At 38.0% G+C, this 20,705-nt stretch overlaps 1 protein-coding gene across 1 annotated transcript; it reads right to left on the reverse strand.

Annotated features, from left to right (window-relative positions):
• Positions 1 to 2,747: 2,747 nt before the first annotated feature.
• Positions 2,748 to 17,271, reverse strand: plk2b (polo-like kinase 2b (Drosophila)). The gene is made up of 14 exons (XM_088336113.1): positions 17,047 to 17,271; positions 16,865 to 16,972; positions 15,004 to 15,120; positions 13,491 to 13,620; positions 13,234 to 13,417; positions 11,196 to 11,394; positions 10,960 to 11,107; positions 9,711 to 9,805; positions 9,405 to 9,540; positions 7,810 to 7,887; positions 6,336 to 6,495; positions 6,124 to 6,253; positions 5,937 to 6,047; positions 2,748 to 3,262 (listed from the first exon to the last, which is right to left on the reverse strand). The coding sequence occupies exons 1-14, from the start codon at positions 17,230 to 17,232 to the stop codon at positions 3,071 to 3,073; spliced, it is 1,974 nt and encodes a 657-aa protein (XP_088192239.1). The 5' UTR covers positions 17,233 to 17,271; the 3' UTR covers positions 2,748 to 3,070.
• Positions 17,272 to 20,705: the final 3,434 nt, after the last annotated feature.

Below are 20,705 nucleotides of genomic sequence, written 5' to 3' on the forward strand. Positions count from 1 at the left end.
GCTGCGCTTCTGGAAGACAGTAATTAATTGCAGTTACTAGTTACTTATTTAGAAAAGTAAACGAGTTACCCCTCCAAATTCCTGACACCAAAAAGTTATGTGTGTTAGATTATTAAAACATGCATGTTTTGAAATGAGGGAGGAAAATGTACGTATCAATGATTACTCAATTACCGTAATAAACTGCTTTGAAAAAGCCGCCTAATAAATAGAAAAAAAATTGTACACGAACCAGTGGAAGCAGTGAAGCTCTTATATCTTTTCTGCTTGTGCAATCTTGAGCGCTTGCAAAGGAACCCTTAGTCGAGACCCTCCATATTCATTTTGTCCCTAGGCTTCGAAACACTTGAAGATCTCCTTATCATTTTTTGGGCGTTTTCTTTTTTTCTCCAGGTATGTTGTGTTGCAAAAAATATTTTACAGATAAAATGAGCAAATTTCAGCACACTTTTACCATAAATTCTGTGCTCATATTTGCCCTGTTGATTGCTTGTTGGTTTGTTTTTCCCGTTTAAGCCACGCCCCCCTCCCCTCGAGCTGCCTACCATTCGCTACTGGTGACACACAAACAAATACGCGCACGCCCCTGATTTTTTAGTATTTTGTTTTACAGTTTGAAATTTGGCTTGGATGCCAGTATATAATAATTGGTAGAATATCTCTATGAGATAAGTTAGAAGAGAGTTCAGAAAATGTCTTTTCATTGTGAAAGAACAACAAAGCTTTGACTTTAAGATAACCCAATATACACTCTAAAAGTAAAAGTGCAGACATGTTCCTAGAAAAGCTCAATAGCAGCATAATTAAATCCGTCAATGTTCAAGTGCTACTGTGTCTGACACTCATCATCGTTCACTCGGGAATTATGATGGAAAGATTTGGTGAGTAATGATTGAGTTCTGCAGTTGTGCAACTAGTTCAGCAATTGTCAGTTGGTGGGTATGATTGATGTCTTAAGTGTGTGTGTGTGTGTGTGTGTGTGTGTGTGTGTGAGATTGTCAAGTCACGTTAAGTCATGCTTATTATGTATAGTTCTTTATCACAAGGAGTCTCAAAGGGCTGCACAGATCACATATTATTGCAAACTAGAGACTATTATTACACCATGCCCTGATCTGAAATTACATAAGGGCAAGGAAAATCTCAAAACCTCAGCATGAGGTGAATGGAGAAACCTTGAGAAGGGACAGCACATGATATAATCCCCCTATCCTAATGACCAGGCTGCAACGGATGTCGCAATAACAAATAATGTCAACGTGAAATATAAGTCATTCATGAGGTATAGAATAGAAGTGTGTTTTAAGCCAAGACTCAAACAATTCCACTGAGGTTGCTGATCTAATGGATCTCAGTGGGCAGAGCATTCCACAGCACCGGGGCCTGGGTGGGGGGCAAAGATGGGCTGGGGCATAGTCTAATAGCCTTATGACCTGTCAATACAGACTGTTGGCCAGTCTAGATGTTCTGGCCTCTATAGATTTTATCTCCTGCTTGCAAGCAGCAGGTGGAAGAGGTGGTGAGCAGGTTGGTGCTGGTCCCGCAGGATGGTGTGGACTCTTTTCAGACAGCGAGTGGTGTAGGTGGTGCTGATCTCGGGGAGAGTTGTTCCGATAATTATCCCGGCAGCTTTCACCACCTGCTGGAGCGCCTCCTGGTCAGCCTTAGCGCAGCTACAGAACCACACTAATCATCCTTACATCAGTACACTGCTGATGGCAGAATTGTACAAGTTTGCCATCATAGCTCTGGAGATGTGACTGTTCCTCAGCTTCCTTAAGTAGTAGAGACACTGTTGTGCCTTTCCCACTGTTAAAACAGTATAGTCTCCCGAGGACAGGTCTCCATTCACTGCTACACCCAGGAATTTAAAATTTCTCAGCTTCATTGCCGATAGTTAGAGGCTGATATTTTATGTGCTTTTCCCTAATATCCACCACAATTTTCTTGGTCTTTTGAGCGTGTAATGTAATTACATTACTCCCCCATTACTGCACTGCCATAACTGTATTCAGTTGTACTTTGTAAATATACCTCTTCCAACCTTCAAACTATATTGCTGGTGGACTGAAAGTTGTGTGTGACATGAGAGTGATGCATGAGTCTTAAGCACACAGAAGATGCCATCATTCATGGTCTGAGCTCAAGAAATAGTGGAATAATGTTGTGGAGTGACAACAGTAGCAAAATGTTTTCTTAACGTGTTACAGTTTTTGTTACAGAGAAAAGTTATACGGATCCACAAATCTATACGACTTTTTTGCAGCCAATACTAGTAAGAGTCACTATCGCAAGTATTGATTAACACAGGGCTGGTATTAGTTGTGATATCACACCTGGCATCAGTACTAGCCCATACTTATATAAGGGTTTTTATTGGAAGCCTCTCACGCTTAGTAAAACAACACAGTGAACTCAAAAAATTACATTTGACACAACGCTGAGAATAAAATGAAAAAATACACCGATTTTTCTTAATAAAAGGAATTTTATTAATAAATAAATAAATATGGCACTTTTTTGTACACAATAACTTATGCACTATATTTCTTTTATGTTTTCAATGCTGATGATGGCTCCTTAAGCATTCTAAAAAAACACATCCTCTCCCACCCCAGTGCACTCAGTCTAGTTGTCATTAATGAGAGTTCTTTTTTTGCATATTACAACCCTCCCACAGACATTGACTCACTCACTCACACATACATTGACAGACATACATATTTTTAAAAACACTTCAACCCGACTGTATCCACACACATGTATTAGCACGTTTCTCCATGGCGGGTTAGCTTACGCTGTACATGATATACACAAGTGTGACAGTCCTGCTGTCTTTTTTGTTTCAAGCGGTTGCCGGCACAGCTTGTCAGTCTCCTCATATGACGGCCTCTCTTTTTCTCTCTGTCCAACTTATAAGGACTGTAGCAACATCTTTGGTTCCGATTCTCTATCTTTTCACGGTTTACAGTCTGTTGTTTCTCCACAATTCCACATCCACCGATGGATCAAGCTCTGCAAAATCCATGAGTCCAAATGTCAGTAGCCATATTTACGCAGGGTGGGGCCCTCAGCTGCAGCCCTGCAGCAGCATATTGAGCGAGTACTGCATGCGCTCTCGTAGGTCGGCTGGGCAGCCGGACGCTAGCAGTGCGCTGAGTTTGAAGGTCTTTGAGACGCGGTCCTCGTTGATGTAGGTCAGCATGTATTCGTCCATTTGGCAGCACAGGATAATCTTGGTGTGGTCATGGTAAAAGTTGACCTTTGGAAAGAAGGATTTAAACTAAGTTAGGCATGCAAAAACCTTTTTGATATATTTTCATTTTGGCACCTTGAATGGTACAATGTGTAAAATTTGACCACTAGATGTGGCTGTATTGTGTAGTGCAACCAAAAACGAGTGCTACAGAGCACACAGAAGAATACAAACTTTGGAGACTCAAAGTGATCAAATTACAATTTTACTTAACTTACTTTGGTATAGCCTTTGGCAAGGTGTTTGGGGGTACCCGTAGCAGCAAGGTGGCTGACAATTATGACAATTATGTCAGCTTCCTCTAAGTAGGCCTCATGTAGTGTAAAATAGTTGTTAATTTCTCAACCTACAAGTATTTAAAAACATGCATGTTTATGCAATTGTTGATATTGTTAAATTTGATAAGTTCAATATTTAGTAGATGCACAAAATAAGGAGAGGAGACATCAATGGATTTTGAACTTGCAAGGAGAAAAGGGAGAAATGTCTTAAGATAAGTGATGATCTGCTTTTATATAGTGCTTTTCAAGTCAATGAAGACTTCCCAAAGCACTTTATAATGTGCTTCACTCTTACCCATTCACACACACTCACACACCAATAGCGGCCGTGCAGCCATGCAAGGCGCCAACCTGCTTATTGGGGGCATTAGAGATTCAGTGTCTTGCCCAAGGACACTTCGACATATAACATGGAGGAGCCTGCGGTCTCTTGATCCCCAGACAAGCGCTCTACCTCCTGAGCTATTGCCGTCCAACCTGTTCTAGAGGTGACCACTTTCTTTTTTTTTATACATCTCTAAATTGTGTGGGAATCAAAGAACAGCAACATAATTGTCCGAAAGTCAAAACAACGAACAACAGTGTGCAATAACAGCCAAAGCAACTAACTCAATTCTAAAAACAGAATTACCTTATCAATGGCTTATGCATTTTTGATTATTATTGAAATCAACTTTTTTAATTAATAATTTTTAACCACTAGGAAGTGCTAAAAATGCACAATGTTCCAATTAATATGTTTTTATATGGATTATCATATACAAATTAATCTGTATATGTGTAATATTATTGCGCTAAAATGAATTGAAACTCTCCCAAGTAAAACTCAAACAACACTGAGATCCGATGTATGAATTAGTTAAAAAACCTTTGATACGTTTATTCTGTTCTCGATATTGGACACCTTCTAAGGAGATGGCATAGGATTATGGACTGTTTACATCATCGTAACTATTGGCAAATAATGTTGCTTTTCTTTGAATACCACACCATTTAGGGCAGAACTGCTTTGTGTAACCTTGGAAAATTAAAAAAAAGAAAGGGCTCAGCATTGTGAGAGTTTTCTGTTTTGTTCGCTCCTGTTCTCCTTGGAAGTTTGAAAAATTCATTGATGTCTTCTCTCCCTATTTGTAGTGTCTTCTAAGCTTGAAAACTGATCAACCCTGAAGGGATTTTAAGTTGCGTGCTACTTTTTGTTTCCATTTCACCAAAGACGTTTTTCCTCTGATAAGGGTTTGTTTGTTTTCCGGTTCTGGGCTTCCTGTTTACAGTTTCCATTTTGCTCTTCTGAAAGCAGAGCTTTGAAATGGTAGAGTGGTCTGAAACACTATGTTACCATTTGTAATTTGGCAGCGGGAAAAGTTTGGATCATTTCTGGCTACTTCACATGATAGGAATAATCATTACTAGTATTAGTTGTAGTAGTGTGAATATTATACCATTGTGTTACAAGCTGACGCGAAAATGCACAAGATCCTTGCACGAGTTTTCACTCATTTTAAAATCAGGAAGTCACAAGTGGCGACTCAACATGCTGTTGCAGTCATCTGATTCTGAATCTGTAGATTCATGATGACAGTTACGACAATTATTTTGGGCAGCAAATCTTAAAAAACAACGTTTTGCTCAAGCACTTTTGCAAAAAACTGCTTTCATTTTGTGGCCCTTGCAATATGCAACCTGCTATTTTACTCTTTTTTCAACAAATTCATATCTATGATTTTTGACACAAATACAATTTGGATACACCAGCAAATTTCATACAGATTTTTCAGTTTATGACTACGGTAAACTTAAAAAGTACAAATTCCAAGTCTTCATGAATGCACCATAATATACAATAATCCTTCGCGATAATGCAGTTTACGTTTCACAGTTTCGCGACTTCACGAATTTGCATTGTGTTCTGCATTCTGATTGGCTAAACAGATATAGCTTATTATTATTTAACAGTACTTGTAAAGAAAATGAATGAAAATGAGTAATTGTATTCGTTCTTTGGTTTCAGAGCATAATTGACTATTTAATTGTATAGTTATTGTAAAATAAATAAAGGTTTTAGCTATCACTGTTTTTTTTTCTTTGGAAAACGTAACCCCCGCGATAAACGCGGGATTTTTGTGTATCACTATCTCATGTTGAGGTTAGAATACAAGTTTTAGCATTGATATTTCCGAACTTCCTTTATTTCTGAGTGGGTGAAAAATATAACTACTTTATTTGATCAAATTTTACCATTTGGAATCACTTATACTTTTGTCTTTCATAATCTTATTAAAACAAATCGTATACCTAAAGTATACTGTATATTTAACTATTTTAGGATTCCGACATTGAGTCGCATACTGTTAATCTCGTTACACCTAGTAACATCCCCTGTTTTCCCAGAGAGTATTTACCTGGAAAGTGCAGTCATTAAAGAGCATCATGAGGGCGCGGTCCGATTTGAGCCATTGGAGCAGGTAGAGTCTGTGCATGTGTGCATCCGTCATACTGCCCAGGTCGCCGCCCTGAGAACACAAAGAGTTAGCATTCGACAGGCCGTGACACGCTAACATTCTGCATAAGACTCAAGGAACTTCTTACATCCATGAGGTTTTCCTCCATGTAGTGGGAAAAGTACTTGAGTACCGTCACTGGAACCACAAAGTGTTCGGGTACCTCGCAGGTTGGGAAAACCGAGCGCTGGCCCAGCTCCGCGTAATAGTGGATGGTCCTGGTAATGAATTCAGAGATTTTTTTCCATCAGTAGCTGAAAGACGACATCTGCAAGGCAGAACATCGGGGGTGGTGCATACTTTCTGTCTGGCAGGAGGCTCATGTGAGTGCCATTGTTGAAAAGAACGCCCACGGTGTGGTCGGACAACTGGTATCCAAAGCCGTACTTGTTGGAGTAGTCCACCCACTTGGTCACCCACTGTAGGCTGCAACTATTTGCACTCTGAGGAATGTTGTCGGCTGAGGAGCGGAACACAACGAGAACAGAAAGGAAATTGAGGACCCGGTTTTCCAGGAAGACCAGTGTTGGGATTAACGTGTTACAAAGGAATGCTTTCTCAGAACGCAATTACTTTTCGCAGAATCGATTACTGAAACGCCACACTATTTAGTTTGGTGACTCAACTGGTGTGTTACTGTGTTATTCTGCAACTTATTAGATGCAGATGTTGAAACCAATGTCTTCTAACATCTGAAAACCCCCTGTATATTCCCGTCGTCACGTAAGACCCTCAATTGCCTGTAAAATTTGTTGAAGTCTAGGCCTGTTCATACTTACCAACAAACTACAAATGAATACAGCTATGGTGGACCCGTCTCAAGTACAGAGTATGAGGATGCTGAGTTTCTACTCATGGAGATATTCTCCCTACCGTAGATACTCACATCCAAGCCGAATTTACAACTATAAACTAAAATACTGAAATCAGGGGGTCATCTATATACGTATATTTGGCTGTGTGTCTCCAGTACCGAATGGTAGTTAGCACGTGGGGACGGAGGGATGGCTTATACAGGCACAAGAAATCAACAGAAATTCAATGGGGGGAAAAAATTACTTTTGCAATACACCATGCCTAGAGAAAAAGAAAAGTCTTGGACAATACCAAGAAATGGACGAGATCTTTAAGTGGTTTGAAACCCAAGGACAAAATGGATACGGAGTGTCTTGGCTAAGTGCTTTTTGCAAGCACCCATGATTGCACAAGATAAGAATTATGAGGGGTTTACTATTTCCACAGGTTGGTGTACACATTTTCGTCCATTTCTCTTATGTGGCCATTTTAAAGCAGTTATAGGGGGTCGGCTTATATGTGAGTATATATGGAATTTGGTGTAATGCACTACTTTTGGGTGTCATGTTATGTAAAATAAATACAATTTTTTTGACCTACCAGTATTTAAGAGAAATGAACGTTTATGTGATAATTAATGGATTTTTATTTATTATTCGAATTATTAGTGATTTTTTTTAGTAATTAATGAAGTTTTTACCACTAAATAATAGACATTTAATCAAATCTAACAGGTTTTCAAACCCAGCAGCAGAAAACCGCTAATATTCCTCTTTTATAAAACCCCAAACTGCTGGAGTAGGGGTCCACAGAGGGAACGTCTGTCCAGAGGGTTGTACTTAAAATGAACCTCCATCAAAACATGATTCAGCAGACTCTTCCGTGACCGATTAATCTTCTCAAGCCTCAATTTTGTCCGTGAATTCAATTCATAATTCGATAATGGCATTTTTCTTTGAACATAGTTTTATTGACTCACCTTTGGGCATGTTCTCCAGGCATCCCCGCAACACACTGGCAACTGTGTCTGCCACGCTTCCTGTGGTGTACTCCAGACCTAAAAGGACGACAGAGTACTGATTTTAGCATTTTTTTAAGGTTGTGCTCAACTCCGTCACTGCCACAGACGGCTATAGGCGTCATGTATATTAGTTCATTCTGTGCCCTTGACGGGTATTGATAAGTTTATTCTGTTTTTAACCGTGCACACCTGCAAGGGAGATTGCATAGGATGACTATTATTGCTCACTGCTGTTTGTTACTATTATGCACTGTTCATATTATTGTCACTCTGGCTAATAATGTTGCTGTTTTAGGTTTTCCACACCCTTTAGGGTAGATCTGCCTTTTTAACCTAGGAGATTTAGTAAAAAAAGTACTATAGAAAAGGACGGAATTTCGGATCGTAGGTTTGGGTGCTCTGGTGTTTTCCTTTGAATTTCGAAAAGCATTGATGTCATCTCTTCTTGTTTTGAGTGTCTACTAAATTATACAGTTGTCAGGTACAGACTTTAGTGGGAGTGAACGGTTAAAGAGTACTGTAATTGGTCTTTTAGTCGGTAAGCCCACAGCGACATCTTTCAGTGTATTAAACCAAAAAGGTGAAAGTCCAGCATTTATTAAACCACATTATTGCAAGGCCTTTTCTGCTGGCCTAAAATATCTGAATCATGTGATGTTAATTATATTCTGTCTAAAAATACTTAAATAATTCCAATATTTTCTTTAGCTTTCTTTTATTGCTTTTACCCTTGTTACGCTACTTCCAGACGTGTGCTTTCATATTAAGCATTTAACCAACCAGATTTTAGCCATTACTTGTGTTCAGGGTAAGAAATCTACCCGGAGACCTTCACAATCAGTTCTGCAGGACCTGAGGCATAACATCACTGTCAATAAAGCTGTTGGTTTAGCCAATCAGATTTTGTGGTGGCGGAGCCAGGGCCTTTTCGCTGGATTAAGGAAACGTAATGGGTTTCAGAAACTATTATTGGCTACGGAAAGTATCACAACGAAAGGGTAAAGGAAAATATCCATGTGTGCACTGCTTCTATCGAACGGATATTTTCAGCCCCAAATCGAATCAAAACATATTCCAGAAATACGACAGGATAGGCCCAACTTTGAGATTTAGCAGCGATGGCATTAGAAAATAACTTCTCGATGGAACTAAAAGGCTCGGAAAACTTGTACCGTAGAGTGATTAAAATATTCTCGAGGAAAGAAAGGAGGATGGCTTTGGTGCTTAAATAAAAATGATTTTTGCTGGGTAAAATGTGGCTATATTCCTAAACAATATTACAATTTCATTGGGATATTATTGATGTGAATGCTTTGTAGCCATTAAATAGTTAATGAGGGTTGGAAGGCAGTCTACACGAGTCACTCGCGTCATACACATGAAATGCAGCAGCACATACCACGGCACGAAAAAATGCGAAATTTCAAGTATTCCGAGGCATATTGCAAGATTTTAAGCAGACCTCTTTCATGATGTCGTCAAAAAGTTGAATTTGCTAGCGTACCATTATAAGAAGCATAAATATAAAACATAATATAAATACAAGCACTCACATTCGCTGCTGCTGCTGCAACTCCCAAGACTCCCCCTGACGATGAGACGGATGGTATCTCGCGGGATCGTCAGGGATCGGTTCTCTGTTGCCACGGTGACAGGGCTTTGGGCAGATGGCGGAAGTAGACCACCATTCTGAGCAGACGAGACAAATGACGACAGCGTTTGAAAATGTGCCGTGGCGGCCGAGCAGGAATCATCTCCTCCCCCTATGACTCAACGTCGAAAGGTTGAAAATAAACTGCTTTCTGAACTCGCTCGCGTAGGGACTGTGAAAATTCAGAGTCTGAATAATTAATTCTTACCTCAGCTGTCTTTTTGGACTGCTGCTGGTTTATTACAGTTTGTTCCAGGTCATGCTGCAGCTTGTAGATCTCCTCCTCCTCTTTGGTTAACTTATCTAAAAGATAAAGGATCTTTGATGTAGTGCAATGTTTTAACAATTGTCGGCTGTTCAAGATCTTTTCCACAGTCCAAGCCCAACTACTACAACAAATCAATATTAGAGAAAAAAGTGAAGAATTATTTAAAGGGACAGTGTGTATTATCTAAGACCGCCAAATGGTAAAAAAATGATTTAAAAATGTTTTAAATTCAATTCCAGAACTATCGTATGAACAAGCATTTTTAAAACTACTCCTAGGTCGAGAAATTTGTTTTACGTAGCATGAGCCTCTCCTAAAGGAAGCTGACATAATTTTCCGACATCTTGCTCCAAAGGGTGCCCAAAAAATTCAAAAAGTGTGGGCAAAAAAATAAAATGTACTTGTAAAATGGCGCGTTTTGGTATTTTGTCTTCTTCCTTGTGCATTTTAGCACTTGTTTTCAGTTGCACTACACCATCCAGTAACACGTAGAGGTAAAATAATACACACTGTTCCTTTAATTTAGACAAAACTACAAATGAGAAATAATTACTCTATGAGAAGTTCCCATTTATTACAATTGTGAACAATGCAAAAAGGTATTTTCTGTTAAAAATTGAGAACAAAAAACAAGAATTGTTATCAATTTCGACGCATCGCGGTATTAGTACTTGGCTTCGGTATCTATTCGGGTTTTTAACCTGGACACCTGTAAATGATCTCTTATAGGATGCCAGTTTGTTATTTTGACTATTAAGCAATGTTTCCATAATTACCACCGCTGGCCAATAATGTTGCTGTTCTTTGATATTCACACCCTTTTGAGGAGATTTGCTTTTGAAACTTAGCAGATTGAAATAAAAAAAGAAGGGTCCGGGAGGGCTTTTAGAACCGATTTGGAATTAGGAGGAGTTTTTGTACAGTATTCTCCTGTTCTCCTTGCAAGGTCAAAATGTATTTGTGTCTTTTCTCCTTATTTTGAGTGTCTAATAAACTTATCAGTATCAATGATAACTACAGAGTTGGGTACCAGAGTGAGAGTGATGGTATGATAATTCGGATTCACTTATCAAATCGAGTCATTGTATATCGATCAAGTTATCTATTTGGCTTTTTAATGGTGGATTACATTGTTAAACACCCACTCAAGTCCTGAACACATGCTTCTCAGTAAACCAATCATACTCACTAAGAGTCTCGTAGTACTTGACCTTGTCCCGCTTGCCTCCAAAGAGGGCCGCCGCCGCTTTCTTAAAAAAACTCTTGGCAGGGCTCGAGACGTGGAAATCGGGTGCCGAGTGACAACAGCTCGGTGATAGACGCTCAGGACTGAAGCCCTGCAAAACCAATAAAAAGCGTTTTCTTTCACTGTAAAAAACACAAGAAGGTTGAGGTGCTCTCGTTTGGAAGAAAAAGTCCTATTACCTGCATAAAGAAGTCATGCCTCAAGATGTGTTCAAGGTCGGGTCTGTCTTCTGGCGCTTTGGCCAGCAGGGCGGCGATGAGCTGCTTGGCCTGCAGCGATAAGGAGGAGGGCAACGAGTATCGAGCCTCACGGATGCAGCGATACGTCTCTTTCAGGTTGGTCGTTTCGAATGGCGGCCTTCCCAAAAGCATCGTGTACCTGGGAGGAGAAAAAAACATTCAGTTTCTATGCAATTTATTTAAAGCTTGTGTTCATTGGAATCACTGGTCAGTTTTCTGGAAGATGGTAGGAAAACGGAAACAAACGGTATTAAAAACTAAAGCTTCATTGGAGGTGCTGGGCTAAGAATTTTGGGATGCAAAGAACTTAAATTGGGTCAAATCTCCACTGATTCAATACTGAGATCAGTTTTAAAGAACTTTCTGTACGTTAAGAACAAATTTATTGGGCTCTTATCATCAGGATCAGCTTTTTAAAATCGAATTGTCTTTATTGTCATCGATATAAACATTGTGAAACATTGTATGCAACGAGGGTTTTTTGGGGTTTGGAACAAAACGGCAGATTTTTTGTTTTTTGTTGATGGTTTGTTTTTGTAAAATGTAAAGTGGTATTGTGGATTTTTGGGCGCGTTAAGTCTCCATATTTTGTATTCTTCCTTGTGCTTTGTAGCACTTGTTTTTGGTTTCACTACACAATACAGCGACATCAAGCGGTCAAATAGTATACAGTTTCCCTTAAAGGAAAACGACAAAACTCTCCAACTGTTTTGGTTATAGACGCTTCCCTACTTAAAAACGATCGTTGGTAAGTTAACTTTGTCCGTAAGTTCGTTCAGTGCTATATTTTGTATATTTAAGGTTTATAAGAGTATGTTTAAGGCTTTTATAAGTAACCTGTATTGTACTAAAAAAATAAACATTTCATAAAATAATATGCTCTATAAAGATAAATAAAGTTAAGTGACGCTTACTTTTGGAAGATAAGCTTCAAGAGGTCCTCCTCCGTGTTAGAGAGTGGCCAAAAAAAGAGATCCAACCATTTTCTCGACCGCATCAAGCTTTCTTATTACACTTTCGTTTCAAAAGAAACGGCTCGCCTCTTCCTTACACCTTACACCAACCATATTGAATGGATGCACAAGATATTGAACAATAAAAACGTCAAATTTCTGAGCGCGTTGGAGATTTAGTGCACGTAGCATTGTATGTTTACATACGAACTAGAAAGAGGAAGCGGATATTTTTACTTCCAGGTGGATGCAGAGTGACCTCTCACAGCGCCACGCGATGGTAGCAGCGTAAAGAAGCACTACAGTACTTTCCTGTACTCGGAAAAAGGTGCACACAATGCAAAATCTAACTTACAGCAATGTCCGAATATTTTTCGACATCCCGAAAAAAATGTTCGTGTCTATTGTTTTACGTAAGTTGAATGGTCTTAAGCAGGGAAACGTCTGTATTTTGAAAATATAGTAACCAACCTAATTTATCTGAATTGCATTAAAAACAAAGTTCAATTTTGGTTTATGGTAATTATCCATTCAGTTCCCCTTTTGGATTAAAACTATAAGGTTTTTTAGGGTTTTTTTTCATAAAAAACATTTTCGCGGGGGTGCAACAGTGTTGTTTAAAGAAAACAACTAACCTTTTGAAGGTTGTTTTAAATAAAATATTTCAGTTTTGGTTTGTTTCTGTGAGTAGTGGGGTCAATTTAACCCAAATAGTGGATTGGTCCCTTCTTGACCCAAAAAAGGTTATTTTTGACACAGCAGCTTTTCAATTGAAGGATAACTGAATGAAGCAAATGCGTTAAATCCAGTCGTACAAAAATGTTAAACATAGAAACCAAGCAGTCCACTTAACAGGTAAAACTATTTAAATAAACAAAACTAGACTTAAAAACATGTATAAAACCATTCTCCCAGCCCTGATTCACGGCCATGCATGTCATGTTATGTTATACTCTCTCCTACTGCAGTTTCTGACTGCCAAGATGAATCAGTTCACATTAAGACTCATTTGGAAGCGCACTCACATTACACAACCGAGGGCCCAGATGTCAGATTCACAGCCGTGGCCCTGCTTGTTCAGCACCTCCGGGGAGAGATAGTTTGGAGTACCGCATATCGTCTTCCTCCTGTTCCCTGCCGGCTCCAGCTTGGCCGCCAGGCCGAAGTCGCCAACCTTTAGCTCCATAGTTTCGCTTACAAAAAAATTACCTATATGCGACAATGAGAAAGATGAGAAAGGGCAAAACAATAAGACTCGTGGTTGAAAGCGGGAGAGACTTACCAAGTTTGAGGTCCCTGTGCAGGATCTCCTGCTCGTGCAGGTACTTGAGCCCAGAGACGATTTGTCTTAGGTAGTACCGCACTTCAGGCTCGGTGAGCACTTTGCGAGCTTTCAGGATGTGTGCTAAGGACTGCAAAAAATAAAGAATGGGTAATTGTTAAAGTAGGTGAGAGCTTAAAGGGATATTGTGTATTATTTAGAGCTTCCTAGTGGTGAAAAGATACTTCATTCATAAAAGAAAGCAAACATTGTGATTAAAACAATAGGCAAAACTCCATGAACTATTGTATAAACATGACTTTTTTATGGTTGTAAGTGAGGAAATTTAATAAGGCTCACCTAGAGGGAGCTGACATGATTATCTGCCACCTCCTAATAACAATCTTTTTCCCTTGTCTTGCTTTTTTCCCAGGGTTTTTCTTTTTTTACATTTCTTTTTTCTACCTTGACTGTTTTTACTTTTTTCCTCATGTTTTAGTCTTCTACTATATTTATTTTTATTTTATTTTTTTATTTTTTCCTGTTTTCATTTGTTTACTTTTTATTTCTTTTTCTCCTTTGATGGGGTTTTCTTTGTCAATTTTCTCTATTTATTTTCCTATTTCCTTCCTGATTTTTTTATCGATATTTTTTCTCTTCTTTTTAGTCTTATTTATTTCTTCTTGGTTTGTTCTTTTTTTCATTCCCCCCTATCTTTTTTTCTTTCTTTCCTATTTTGCCTTTATTTTTCCTGTTTTTTTCTCTTCCTGTTTGGTCTTTCCTTTCTTTTTTCTTGTTTTGTCCATTTTTTTCCCTTTTTCATTTTTGTTCACAAAATGCAGATTAAACAAAAACGAAAAGAAAAATGTTGCTTTTTTTGGTCACTGAGTCTCGTACTCAGTATTCCTTCTCGTGCTTTTTAGCACTGTTTTTCAGTTGCACTACACCAAGGGTCTTCAACCTTTTTGAAGCTCAGAGCGACTTTTTGTTAGTGATCAGTGCAAAGGGCAACCAGTTTATCATAGATTTTCTATGTAACATGTTATTACTATGTTATTAGCAGGTTACCATTATTAAACATTAAAATAGACTGCACTAACAACTAAACATAATGCCAGTTAGAAATCACATTCCCTAATAAATTACATGGCCCATGATATATTTTCAGAACCAGTCTGCGGGCTGCTCAGGGGATACTTGTGCCCATGGGCACTACGTTTGGGACCCCTGGACTACACAATACAGCGACATCTAATAGTCATTATTACACAGTGTCATTTTAAGTTTATGTTTTTAAACTCCATATCATGCCCATAATGCGGGATAACATGACGGTAAGATTGATTGTGATGCTTGGGGAAATTCAGTATTATAATATGTGGACTGGCAAGGCAGTGATATGTTGTGAGGGAGGGAAGCAGGAAGATAAATAATGTGGCAAGATAGTGTGTGGGCAAGAAAACACAGGCTTGAAAGTTCTACACGTGACTAATGCCCCCGCTATATAAACGTAGACCATTTACCCTTTACTTACTTTTCTACTGCAGTACTCCAGCAGGATGTAAATGTTCTCCTTGTCTTCGAAATTGTGGTAAAAGTGCACTATGTGCTTGTGATGGAGTATTCGGTGCAGCTCGATTTCTCGGTCAATCTAAATATGAAAAAACATATACAATTGTAAAGCATGTTCCATGTTTAAAGCACTAAATTTGATATTTGTTTTTATTTACTGTAGTTGTATTTTTGTAGTTTTTCTTTAGTAGTATCTCTGTAATATATCTTTAGTGGTATTTTTCAAGTATTTCTGGATAAATATTTTCCTAGGCTTTCTGTAGTGTAGCTGTATTTTGTAGTATTTCTTTCATATTTTTGTGGAATTTCTTTAATGGGATTTTTTGTAGTATTTCTGTAGTAGGATTTCTGCATTATAATATTAGTGGAGTCGTAGGTATTTTGTAGTATTTATGTAGTATTTCTGTATTATATTACTGTAGTAGTTTTTTGTAGAATTTATGTATTTATTACTGTAGTCGTTATTTTGTGGTATTTTGATAGTATTTGTTTATTTTCATGATGAAAAGAAAATAATACATAAGGTCTGTCTTTTAAGCCCCAAATTTGATATGTAGTTTTAGTATTAACTTTGTCGATTTTTGTGGTATTTCTGTAAGAGTATTTTTACAATAGACACACAGATAGACATTGGGGGCAAAGCTGGCCCAAAAAAAAACTACATTATTTTTTAACAGTACTCTGTTTACCATCATATAAAGGGTATTTCAAAATATTTGATATCCTTTGAGCTGTGAATATCACAGAAAGTACACGATTAAGGCAAATTAAATTAAAACGTATTGCTGTTAAAGATCATAATATTTATTCTTCCAAACTTGAATAAGAAATTCAAAACCATGTGGATTATATGAACGAATTCACAAATGCAACAGACAGGCCATACGTTGTCGGTAATCCAGCTCCTGCCAAACACGCTGAAGCATGTTGGGTAACAGTCTCCATCAAAATACAATTTTGTTCTTTTTTTGTACACATTTACTGCTTGTAGCTATAACAGGGGAATATGTATACTTATTACAATATTTAATTATTAATATCTAAAATATATCAAGAGAATGGAAACACCCTATACTGTATATTGTCATTATAGTTAAACAGCCTGTCGGACCGCGAGCCGTAATTTGCCTAACCCTGATTTAGAATAAAAGCAAATATACATTGTGGAAACAAATTTATTTTATTTAGCAAGTAAACACAAACCATTCTGTGGCTTATTATTAAATATATTATATGTAGCAGTATTTTACCTTATACAAAAATCATTAACAGTATGCACCAGGCATGACAAGCATATAGATCGGGCCCGTCGGATAATTTAATCTGGCCCGCCATAGATTTTCGAGTAAGTAAAAAAAACAAAAAAAAACTGAGTTGTTTCGATCAAAAGTTTGAACACCTAATGCTCTCTCTAGTCTTTAGATGGCATTGTTGAGTTTGTATAGCATGGTGAATTGGTTCAGGTGTAAAACTGCATTAACTCAACAGTTAAAATGAACCAGCTAACACATGCAATGGCGGACAAGACATTTTCCCCTTTATATCCATTGATATCTGTGAGTATTATATGCAAGCTGGGTTGGTATTGTATATTTAATGTTACAACATAATGCTGATACCCAATGCTAGCCTAAAAAATTGGAGTTGATATTATTTTACTAATCCAGGCTGCCTCAGAACAGAAAGTCTGGAAAGTCCGACCTTAGAGACAAACTAAGTTTGAAATCCCTAAAGTGTACACAATTTGGATTTAAAATGATAATAAAACGTATAGAATACGGGGAAAACATTGACAGATATGTAATAGTCTGTGTTTGTTTTACCTTCTCCTTTTGGTGCGGCTTAGAGACGCGCGCGTGCGGAATGATTTTGGCAGCGTATACTTTGCTGGTGGAGAGGTCGGTCATCTCGTAACATTTTGCAAAGCCTCCCTGAAAAGAAAGAAAAAAATCAATGCTTTAACTCATTGCACATACAGAAAGTTAGTTGGTGCATTTTTTTGTACCTTTCCCAAAACTTTGCCCCGGCAGTAGCACTTGCCGGTGGCAGGGTCGGTAATAATCCGAGCCATTTCCGAAGGAGCACCGCGCTCTTCGGTTTTTTTCCGCCGAGGATCGCAGGATCTCGGCGTAGAGTCGCACATATTGCCGCTCTTAGGTTGCTGGAGCCCGGTAGTCCTCTGTACTTCCATGTGTTAATACCTGGCGAGTGATATCTCTTGTCTTGACTGAAACTCTGAATGCGCACGGCGGATGAGCGCCCTTCAGATTTTATAAGGTGGAGTGGTTTTATCTCCGCCCACTCTCTGACGTCACACATGGAGCCAACACATGCATTCAACGCAAGTTTACTGTACTGTATTTAGAACAAGTTGTTGTCTTTTGAAGCTTGTTTTGAAAGGAACATAGGTTCATTATTGCACAAGATTGACAATAATGTTTGACTATTAAGGTTAAAAATTTGAAACGCAAATGGAACTTAAAGGCACCCAAATCATCCATCCATTATCTGCACCACTTATTGTCAGCCATCTTCGAAAAGTGGGCAGGGGACACCCTGAACTGGTTGCCAGCCAGTCGCAGAGCACACAGGGACAAACAATTCACACGCTCATTCACACCTAGGGGACAATTTGGACCGGCTAATTAACCTGAAAAGCATGATTTTGGAATGTGGGAGGAAACTGGAGTGCCCGGAGGAAACACACGCAAGCACCGGGAGAACATGCAAACACCACCTAGGAAGGTTGTAGCTGGATCTGATCCCTTGGCCTCGGAACTGTAGCTCAGGAGGTAGAGCGATCGTTTTAGGATTAAGGGATCCCAGTTCGAATCCCGGCTTGTCCGTGTTACATGCCGAAGTGTCCTTGGGTAAGACACTGAAACCCCAATACCCCCAATAAGCAGGTCAGCAGCCTTACATGACTGCACAGATCACGGCCACTATTGGGAAATGTGAAGCACAATGTAAAGCGCTTTGGGAAGTCATTGACTTGAAAAGCGCTATATAAATGCAGATCATTTCATTTCATTTCATTTCATTTCATACCGCTGAGGTGCTAACCACTCAACCGCCATGCCGCCTGCCACCCAAATAAGATTTTACCAAACTGGCAAATGCCATTTTAAAGCAATTTGGTTCTACAACCGCTGATCACTTAAAATATTAACAAATCAACGCCCACATACATCCGCCTTTTCTACAGTGGGTGTCAATTTTGGTTTGCAAATGTAATGATAACTTCATGAGACAATATTTTAAAAGCATTTCAGGTTACACGGTGAACAAAACAAAAAACCGGTATTTATAACAAATTTGATGACGCCTTGATAAATAGATTGAAAACCATTCATTTAGAGCCCCAGTGTGTAATACTTGAACACTACGGTCTACTGTATAGTTCAATTTGAGCATAAACCACTTCCACAGAGCAAAGCTTAGCAGCAAGTTGGCAGACAAACAGAGGTGACTTTATAGGGATTCCCCATATGTAAAAGGAATATAGATTTTCTACATATGTTTTTTTATAAACAATAACATTGGTATGGATAGTTTACGTATTTTGGCTGAGTGTTCTAATCAGTGTTTTTTCACTGAATGAAAGGTTTTTTTAGGAGGCACTATATATTCCACACTTCCCCTTTAAAATTACATCTAGCCCCAATAAATTAAAGAAAGCGTCCTTAAATTCAAAATATGCTATTTGCTGGCGTCATCTTCTGGCTGAAATCATCATTGCAGCCCCTGTCAAGATACTTGTCTGACGCGTGCACATACGTATCTCTCTTAAACGTGCTTAAACAAAATCTTATTTTTTAATCTTTTTAGAGGTTTGGGTTGGGATTTGGACTGTTTATGAAACCGTCTATTTCTTACTTTCAACATCTTCATCGTCGAATAAATGAGAAAAAAAAACGTGAAATCACTCTCCATTCACCAACCTTTTTAAGGACACCTAGAAATATGCACCCCACCCATACAGAAACATACTTTAAAATACTGAATTATATTAAACCGTCAAAAGAGTTTTTTTTAACTGAAGGTAACATTTTCTCATTTTGCTGGTCTGAAATTAAAACCGCTGACCATATGATCTCTTTCAATATGATTCACATTCCCAATGTGTAAGTCATATTCTTAAGTGTCACCCCTTGTGTTGAGTTAAACGTGTCATAATTAGTGTAGTTCTTTTCACATTATTTCATTTATTTATCACTAGTTCCCTCTGTATTTCTGTAACACATTTTATTCTCTTGAAAAATGTTGTCTATGTGATGCTGTTTAACCATTTCATGCCACTTTGGTTTGTAGTGATGCAATTTTAATAATAACAGCGTGTTTTACGCAAACACTGATGAATAATGTTAATTATATTATACAAAAAAGGAAAACACTTCCTGTAGGTTTTAAGTTACTTTATCTTGATTTTTTGAATTAGTAAGGTTAAAAAATAAAACTAATAATCAAAATAAATCAAATTTGAAATGAACGATCAAGCAAAACTTGGATATTTGCTTTTTAATTCTGATGTAATGAATTGCAGATGCTCGGAGCATGAGCGCCCTCCGTGCGGTGGTGTGAGGGTAGTGCATTTTAGCTCATGTTATTCAATCGGTATTTATTGAAATACAGTGTACTGTAGTATATTAAATATCTAGGAAAGCCAACAGATAATTTAGATTTCCTCTTGCATTCTATAATAGGCGTTGATGAAGTTCTCCAACCCCTGGGCTTAGCAACTCAATCAATCAATATGGAATTCCATTCAATTAGATATCTATACATTCAAATAAGGCCATGAATCAAACCGTTAATCCCCCATTATATTTGAGGAAAAGTCCTTTGAAGGGCCTATTTTGTTAGTATTGCAATTTAAGCCACCTTTTTTTTCCTATTGTAAAATTTAACCCTCCGTGTCCCGTTTAATCTGGAGGGACAAAAGCATGACTTACTTGGGTGCCGAGAAGCTTAATTTGTTTGTGTGTTTGGGCATTTGGGTTGGCCATGGTCAATTTTTTTGTTTTTTGGCCACTTTTTCATTTCATTTGTTTTTGTGTATGTGTTTGTTTTGATGTCGGTCGCCCCTCTCAAAGGATATGACCAGAGTAGATAGAAAGTTTTGACCAATGGTGAAAGCACTGTATAACAACTACACAATGTCAATAATTTACCAAATGGATTATTTGTAAAAATAGTTATGCAAATTTAACTGAATCGAACACAACAAATTAACATTTCATAGAGAAGTACAACACAAAAAGTCTCCCATTCTTGTTATTAGGATCAATTATTGCACAGTGCAGTGTTTCTCATATTTTTTTGAGGTAAAGCAGTTTTTCGTTAGTTAAAAAAATCTCCAGGTACACCGCCCATCAACAATATCTGAAAATAAATCATCGGCATCAGGTTCACTTTTTTTTATTAAAAAAATCTTAAATTATTGTGTAGCCCAAATTAAGAGGATTTGTCCTTATCCTTTGTGGCTACTGTGTCTCTGGAGTTTTTACATTTTGGTGTACTTTGCTGATATTTGGGATATTGCAATTTTTTTAAAGCTGTTTTACTATATTTTTTCAAACCAATTTTTTGGGACCCAAATAACAAAAACAATTGAAGAAAGCAAAACAGATCTTCCAATCTATTGTATTTTGGGTAAAATACCAG

Source organism: Urocampus carinirostris, chromosome 5, assembly GCF_059441175.1.
Source record: "Urocampus carinirostris isolate Australia breed hairy pipefish chromosome 5, RoL_Ucar_1.0, whole genome shotgun sequence".
Taxonomy (NCBI): Eukaryota; Metazoa; Chordata; class Actinopteri; order Syngnathiformes; family Syngnathidae; genus Urocampus; species Urocampus carinirostris.

Coding starts and splice junctions, on each gene's coding strand:
- plk2b (XM_088336113.1), bottom strand. CDS start 17,232: ATGGAAGTACAGAGGACTACCGGGCTCCAGCAACCTAAGAGCGGCAAT. Junction 15,121..16,864: donor AGCCGCACCAAAAGGAGAAG/GTAAAACAAACA, acceptor TTTCATATTTAG/ATTGACCGAGAAATCGAGCT. Junction 11,395..13,233: donor TGGGCCCTCGGTTGTGTAAT/GTGAGTGCGCTT, acceptor TTCTCCTCCCAG/GTACACGATGCTTTTGGGAA.